Source organism: Macaca fascicularis, chromosome 12 (assembly GCF_037993035.2).
Source record: "Macaca fascicularis isolate 582-1 chromosome 12, T2T-MFA8v1.1".
NCBI lineage: Eukaryota > Metazoa > Chordata > Mammalia > Primates > Cercopithecidae > Macaca > Macaca fascicularis.
In genome coordinates, this window is record NC_088386.1 from 127,402,672 (window position 1) to 127,410,628 (window position 7,957).

General features: G+C 52.0%; 1 protein-coding gene across 4 annotated transcripts in view; it reads right to left on the reverse strand.

Moving 5' to 3' along the window:
* Positions 1–1,981: 1,981 nt before the first annotated feature.
* Positions 1,982–7,957, reverse strand: part of LOC135966633 (nucleolin-like) — a 32,086-nt gene continuing 26,110 nt past the window's right edge. For 3 of the 4 annotated variants that reach the window (XR_010580133.2, XR_012421565.1, XM_065526233.2), the window contains exon 7: positions 3,739–5,560. Coding sequence is in view for 1 of the 4 variants with exons in the window: in XM_065526233.2 (XP_065382305.1) it covers positions 5,557–5,560 (4 nt within the window). In the remaining 3 variants the exon portion in view is untranslated. Of the gene's footprint in view, positions 5,561–7,957 lie in introns of all 4 variants that reach the window. The other variant, XR_010580132.1, reaches the window with a different exon arrangement.

Here is a 7,957-nt window from a genome sequence, read left to right on the forward strand (position 1 = left end):
GCCTGGAAGGGCCGTGGGATCTGTTAGCCAGGTCGGGGAGAGGAAAGTGCTGTAGGCAGCCCGAGAGGACTCGGACCTTCGGAGCCTCAAGGGAGACGGAGGGGCTTGGAGACTGAGGATCCCAATCTTATCCAGGGGAGAGGAAGACGTGGCAAATGGGACTGGAGAGGCAGGTAGGGGTTTGAGGGACTGAAGTCCAGTGGGAGCCACTGAACAGTTTCAGGCCAGAGAGTGACACGATCTTCTATAGCATTTTGAGAAGATCCCTCTGGGTGCTTCATGGAGGCTGGATTAGAGGGTGAGCTTCGGAACAATGAAGTGGCTGTGGCCACTGCCCAGGGGACATGGGAAGTCTAGAAAGAAAAAGCTCCCTTCAGACCCTCCTGTTACAGGAGTCAGCAGGTTCCCTCCAGGAAACACCTCCCGCCATTGCACGTTGTTAAATCCACTTCAGTATTCCCTTTTACCTCCTGTGTCAATCACCACTGTGGAAAGACGCTTAAGTAAACTGATGGTAACAACAGATTTGGTTAGATAGTAAGAAGTGAGCTTTAAAAGATATTAGGCCAGGCATGGTTGCTCATGCCTGTAATCCCAGCGCTTTGGGAGGGGGAAGCTGCAGCAAGCAGAGATCGCGCCACTGCACTCCAGCCTGGGTGACAGAGTGAGACACCGTCTCAAAAAAAAAAAAAAAAAAAGACAAGAAACAGAAATAGTAATAAAATCAATAGAGGTCATGCAATATAATAGAAACTCTTGGTTGTAATGTCGATAACTGGAAAACTTCCCATATAACATGTGACAAAGTGTAACTGGAGGCCAGGCGCAGTGGCTCACGCCTGTAATCCCAGCACTTTGGGAGGCCGAGGCGGGTGGATCATGAGGTCAGGAGATCGAGACCATCCTGGCTAACATGGTGAAACCCCGTCTCTACTAAAAATACAAAAAATTAGCCGGGCGTGGTGGCGGGCCCCTGTAGTCCCAGCTACTTGGGAGGCTGAGGCAGGAGAATGGCGTGAACCCAGGAGGCGGAGCTTGCAGTGAGCCGAGATCGCACCACTGCACACCAGCCTGGGCGACAGAGTGAGACTCCATTTCAAAAAAAAAAAAGATGTAACTGGAAATTGATGGGGCAGTGAGGAGGCTGAGGAGATGAAACAAACTTTCATTTTCTTCTTAATAGGGTTAGGGTTTGCATTTGTGACTTTCTTTTTTTTCTTTTTTTTTTTTTTTTTTTTTTGAGACAGAGTCTCACTCTGGCTGGAGTGCAGTAGTGCTATCTCGGCTCACTGTAACCTCCACCTCCCGGGTTCAAGCAATTCTCCTGCCTCAGACTCCCAAGTAGCTGGGACTACAGATGTGTGCCACCACACCTAGCTAATTTTTGTATTTTTAGTAGAGACGGGGTTTCACTATGTTGGCCAGGCTGGTCCTGAACTCCTGACCTCATGTGATCTGCTGCCTCGGCTTTCTAAAGTGTTAGGGTTACAGGCGTGAGCCATAGCACCCGGCCTAACTATTGTGTTTTTAGTGAAGGTGGGGTTTCATCGTGTTGGTCTTCAACTCCTGACCTCAAGTGATCCGCCCGCCTCGGCTTCCCAAAGTGTTGGGATTACAGGCATGAGCCATTGCACTGGGCCTGCATTTGTGATTTATGTAATTTAAACATTTTGGATCAAGTGCAGTGGATCATACCTGTAATACCATCACTTTGTGGAGCTGAGGTAGGCAGATCACTTGAGCCCAGGAGTTTAAGACCAGCCTGGCCAACAAAGCAAGATCCAGGCTCTACAAATAAATTTTTTTAAAAAATGAGCTGGATGTGGTGGTGCACGCCTGTAGTCCCAGCTACTCAGGAGCTGAGTGGGCAGGATCTCTTGAGCCTAGGAGCTCAAAGCTGCAGTGAGCTGTGATTGTGCCACTGCACTCCAGCCTGGGCAACAGGGCAAGACCCTATCTTTAAAAAAAAAAAAGAGAGATCGAAATGTTAAATTTATTTATTGGGGATTATTATTGTTGTTGGGTTTTTGTGTCAGTGTTGGAATTTGAGTTGAAACAGTCTGACAACGCTGTTCACTACCTCTGGCAGCCCAGAGTTCAGCAGCTGCCCACTCTGCCTCCAGCTTCCCTCTGGCCCCTCCCCAGGGCTGGGGTGGGGTCCCACAGGGGAGCTCCAGCCCGGTGGTCAGTGGAGGTCAGGAAGAAACCAGAGCTCACCAGCGCCAGGGGTCAGGGCTGAAGAAAAGCTCTTGGGCTGGGTTCCAAGTGGGCAGGGGGCTCAGCATCTGACTGTTGGGCTGTGTCCCTGTACCCATCAGCCCGCTGGGACCACAGTGCTTTTCCTGCAGGGGCCCAAGTTTCACTCACCAACCTTTCTTTTGGGTGGGGGGTGGGAACGGTGTCTCCCTCTGTCACCCAGGCTGGAGTGCAGTGGTGGAATCTTAGCTCACTGCAACCTCCACCTCCTGGGCTCATGTGATTCTTCTGCCTCAGACTCCCGAGTAGCTGGGATTATAGGCGACTGCCACTACACCTGGCTTTTATATTTTTAGTAGAGACAGAGTTTCACCATCTTGGCCAGGCTGGTCGCGAGCTTCTGAGCTCAACTGATCCGCCCGCCTCAGCCTCCCAAAGTGTTGGGATTACAGGCATAAGCCAACATGCCCTGCTCACTCACCAACCTCTTCAACACCCAGCTTAGCACTGCTGGTCTCACGAAGAAGCTGCCACGAACACATGGCTCGTTCCCTCCCTCAGGTGGAGACAGGATGACACAGAGGCAGGGGAAAAGTTGGAGCTAGGGGAGGTAGGTGCAAGTGGGCAAAGGACCCCAGCATAGGGGTAAGGTGAAGACAAACTGCCCGTGTCACTATTCTGCACGAAGCTGCATCTGAACCCAAGGCAAGTCCCTGCCCTATTCTCCACCTGTTCTCCTGATGTTTTTCTCGGACAGTAATTAATCTTCCAAGCAGCACGTTATCCGTGGGAGAAAACTGTGGCCTCTGATGTCTTTGGTCCTGGGTCTAACTTGGGAGGCTTTGGGCAAAGTGTCAGGACACCTTTCATCCCAAGTGGCTGGTCAGCATGACTTAAACAGTTCAGGGGGTTCACTGCAAAGTTCAGCCCTGCAGGCCCGGCTTGATCCAGCAGCTCACAGGTGTCACCCTGCAGCTATCTCCCTGTCTTTCTTTCCACTTCTGTGCCAGCGTCATCTCAGGTCAGCTTTCGTCATGGTGGCAGAATGTCTCTTGCTGTGGTTCAAGCAATGAACCTCATGCCTACACATCTTAGAGTCCAGAGGGAGCTAGAAAACATCTTTCCCAGAAGCTGTCTCCCACAAAGGAGCTCCCCAGACTGTCCCTGGATTACAGCCTCTCCCTTGTGCCCAGGCAAGGTAGTAGTTATGGTAATGTCAGTGTGTTCCTGAGCCACCTGCCCCACCCCCAGCCCCAGGGAGTCAGCACTGGAGTGGGGGAGGGGAGACGGGTACCCAGAGAATGATCAGGAGAGAGTCGGAGAACAGAGAAGGGTCATGGGAGGCCGCTCCGTTGCCTCTGCAGCCAGAAAACTCCATTTTTTTTTTTTTTTTTAGACGGAGTCTCACTCTCTCACCCAAGCTGTAGTGCAGTGGTGCCATCTTGGCTCACTGCAACCTCCGCCTCCCGAGTTCAAGCGATTCTCCTGCCTCAGGCTCCTGAGTAGCTGGGATTACAGGTGTCCGCCATCACGCCTGCCTAATTTTTGTTTTGTTTTTAGTAGAGTTGGGGTTTCACCATGTTGGCCAGGTCTCGAACTCCTGACCTTAGGTGATCCGCCCTCCTCAGCCTCCCAGAGTGCTGGGATTACTGGCATGAGCCACCACGCCGGCCAGAAAACTCCAATTCTTAATTCATTTCCTTACCTATAGTGGGGGTCATCATCTCTACCTTGCTGACGTAAGGCACAGGACAGTTTAAGAGCGACAGTAACGTGCTGCCACCGTCACTGGGGTGCTGTAGCCGATGTGAACTCCTGCAGAATGCTCCCTCCCCGCCTCTTTTCTCTTCTGCGAAGGTACACGGTCCGGGTCACCAAGCCGCTTGTCCACTCCACACAAGGTCCTTCTCTCCGAGGGGCGCGGCAGGGGCCCGAGTTGGCCAGCAGGTGGCAGTGCCGCGGCAGTCCGGGTTTGGCACAGCTCGGGAGCGGCCTCCGGGGAAGCAAGGGGTCAGGCCTCTCCAGGCGGCCCCCAGAGCCCCGCGCCTCCCTGGGCGCCCGACTCGCAGATACAGCAGCGCGGGTTCGCGGGGGTGCGGCCTGCACCTGGCGGGGCTCCGGGCTTGGCTGTAAGCTCTGCTGTCGCCATCTTGTCTCTGAGTTACTGCTGTGCAGGAGCCCTACATTTTCATTCTGCGCCAGGCCTCTCAAACTGTGGTCCTGGGTGCCAGGACTCCGGCTGCCTCAGGATCCCTCCACTTTACTTCCCAGAAATGTGTTGAGCCCGTCCCTTTCCTGCCGTTGCTCAGCCTTTCCGGGGCTCCCTGACCATGCTTGTCTCCAGCTCACCGGCCTTCCAGAAGTCTGGAGAGGACTGGGACCCCACATGGGGAGGGCGGCGAACCCACGCAAGGAAAACAGGGACCCTGCATGGGCAGGGGGCAGCCATGGGGAGGAGGGGGACCACGTGGGGATAATGGGGTCATACGTGGAGAGGAGGGGACCCTACAGAAGGCCTGGGCTGGGCAGTGCTGGGCTCTCGTCGGAGGGTCAGGTAGTGCTGGCGGCCGGCAGGAAGCCCTGGGTAGTGGGTGGCGGGCAGCAGGCCCCGGGCGGCAGGCCCCGTGGAGAGCGGAAGGTGTGTGGCGAGGCCCGGGCGGGAGCCCAAGGCTGGAGTCCGGCCCTGAGAGTGCTTCCCGAGCAGCCCCCGGCGGGAACAGAAGAGGCCAAAGTCTAGGAGCTCCGGGACTTCTCCGCGGTGGCAGAGGAGGGCTGCCATTGTCAAGGCGGCACAGAAGCCTCGGGGGGTTCCGGGACCTTTGCTGGAGGAGCTGGGGTAGGGTAGGGCGGGGGCCGCAGAAGCCTCAAAAGCGAACGGGGAGAGGCCGCGGCACCTGCGGAGCACAGTCCAAGCAGTTTGCCCGGGGCACGGCCTCTCGAGTGTGCCCAGGAAGCAGACAGGGTGACCCGGGTTCCCTGGGCGGTCTGCAGGCCTCCCAGTGTCCTCTGTGCAGACCTGACGCCACCTGCTACCCGCAGGTGCTGAGACCCCGAGCCCCTCTGCCCCTGGGTTGGCAGCCTCTGGGGTGTGGTTTCCCAGGCTGTCTTTTCAGCGGGTGCACAGATTCCCGCCCTCCCAGTGTCCCTTCCTGTGGTCTGGACGTGGGGGCCTGCAGACCCAGCGTGGGGGCGCTGTGGGTGACAGAAGGTGGCGGGGCAGAGGCGGCTGCAGTGTGAACTCAAAAGCATGTGGGGGTGGGGGGTGGGGCAAGAGCAGTTGGGTGGTCTGCGTCTGCTCTGTGACTTCTCAGCTATGCGACCCTGGGAAGTTACCTCACTTCTTTGAGGCTCAGGCTTCCCTCATCTGTAAAATGGAAGAATAGGATCGACAACTTTGCAGGGTATCTGTGGGGATTCTTGATATACAAACCATATAAAAGACCTTCCATAAGAGAGGGATGCTTTTCTGCCTAGATATTATAGCCTCTATCCTTGTATTAAAATTGATTATCAAAATGTTTACTGTTTCCCCTGCCCTTAGAAATAAAAGAATCATGGCCGGGCACGGTGACTCACGCCTGTAATCCCAGCACTTTGGGAGGCCGAGGCGGGTGGATCGCCTGAGGTCAGGAGTTCCAGGCCAGCCTGGCCAACATGGGTGAAACCTCATCTCTACTAAAAATACAAAAAAAAAAAAAAAAAAAAAAATTATCCGGGCATGGTGGCACGCACCTGTAATCCCAGCTACTTGGGATTCCCTCTTGTGAAAGGTGGGAGGTGGAGAAGGGACAGGAGAGGTAACACCTCTCTGAGTCCAACTCACCCTTGAACAACCTGGGTTTGAACTGTGAGTCCACATGTGTGCCTTGGCCACCCCTGAGGCAGCAAGATCAACCCCTCCTCCTCTTCCTCAGCCTACTCAATGTGAAGATGAGGATGAAACCCTTTATAATAATTCACTTACACTTAATGAATAGTAAATTTTCTCTTCCTTATGATTTTTCTTTTTGAGACGGAGTCTGCTCTGTTGCCCAGGCTGGAGTGCAGTGGCATGATCTTGGCTCACTGCAATCTCCACCTCCTGCGTTCAAGCAATTCTCTCTAACTCAGACTCCTGAGTAGCTGGGACTGCAGGCACCCACCACCATGGCTGGCTAATTTTATTATTATTTTTTTTTGTATTGTTAGTAGAGATGGGGGTTCGTCATGTTGCCCAGGCTGGTCTCGAACTCCTGACCTCAAGTGATCTGCCCGCCTCAGCCTCGCAAAGTGTTGGGATTACAGGTGTTAGCCACTGTGCCCAGCCTTTTTTTAATAATGTTTTCTCTATTGTAAGAATACAGTATGTAATACATATAACATACAAAACGTGTTAATCGACTGTTCATATTATTGGTAAGGTTCCCAGTCAACAGCAGCCTATCAGTACTTATGTTTTTGGGGAATCAAAAGTTATATGTGGATTTTCAACTACATGGGGGGTTGGCACCTCTAACTCCTGCATTGTTCAATAGTCAACAGTACATCTTTGTATAATTACAACTTTTAGAACTATTTCTATGTTTCATAGTAAAAAAAAAAAAAAAAAAAAAATTAAATCAACAAGGAATTGAAGAAGGGTGGTAGAGATGACCCAAAATGGAATACGAACAGAAACAAGTGAACCTGCTGTTTTACAAATGAATAACATGCACTCAGGCACCCTCGGGGAGCAGTAACCTATGTAGCTTCAGAAACAGTATTTTGACTATATGCTCTACAATTAGAGGTAAAAAAAAAATTGCACAGTATTGTGCCATTGGTAGAGGAGCACACATCTCACATCGAACTCACATCTCTCTTTTTCACAGAGATGTGAGTTAGAAATCCATGAACTACTTGATGTGGATTCTGGCACTGAGCAAGTCTATATACTGCGGCTAGCAAGAGCCAGATTTCTCACCATCAGGAAAATGGGCTAAAAATAAGGAAAGGGGACAGACGCAGTGGCTTATGTCTGTAATCCCAGCACTTTGAGAAGCTGCAACAGAAGAACTGCTTGAGGTCAGGAATCCAAGACCATCTAGGGCAACATAGCAAGACCCCTATATCTACAAAAAAGATAAAAAATTTAGCCAGGTGTGGTGGTGCACCCCTGTAGTCCCAGCTACTTGGGATGCTGAGGCAGAGGATCACTTGAGCCCAGGAATTCAAGGCCACAGTGAGCTATGATCGCACCACTGCAGTCCAGCCTGAACAACATAGTGAGACCATAGCTCTAAAAAATTAATAATGAGAAGAGTAGGCTAGAATAAACATTATGGTGTTGGACTGGAATTGGAGACATCACTGTGAACTCCTGGTTTTTAAAATACATACAGATATAGAAAGCGCTTTAGAAATGCACGTGTGGACATGTATTTCCTAACTCTATCCACTGTTAAGGGCCTAAAAGTACTAACACCTGAGACCAGTGAACTCACTCAGCACCCAGATCTTGTTTTTTGTTGTTGTTGTTTTTTGGTTTTGTTTTGAGATGGAATTTAGCTCTTTCACCCAGGCTGGAGTGAAGTGGCCCAATCTTGGCTCACTGCAACCTCCACCCCCAGGTTCAAACAATTCTCCTGCCTCAGCCTCCTGAGTAGCTGGGATTACAGGTGCACACCACCAGGCCCGGCTAATTTTTGTATTTTTAGTAGAGACGGGGTTTTGCCATGTTGGCCAGGCTGGTCTCAAACTCCTGACCTCAGGTGATACACCTGCCTCGGCCTATCAAAGTACT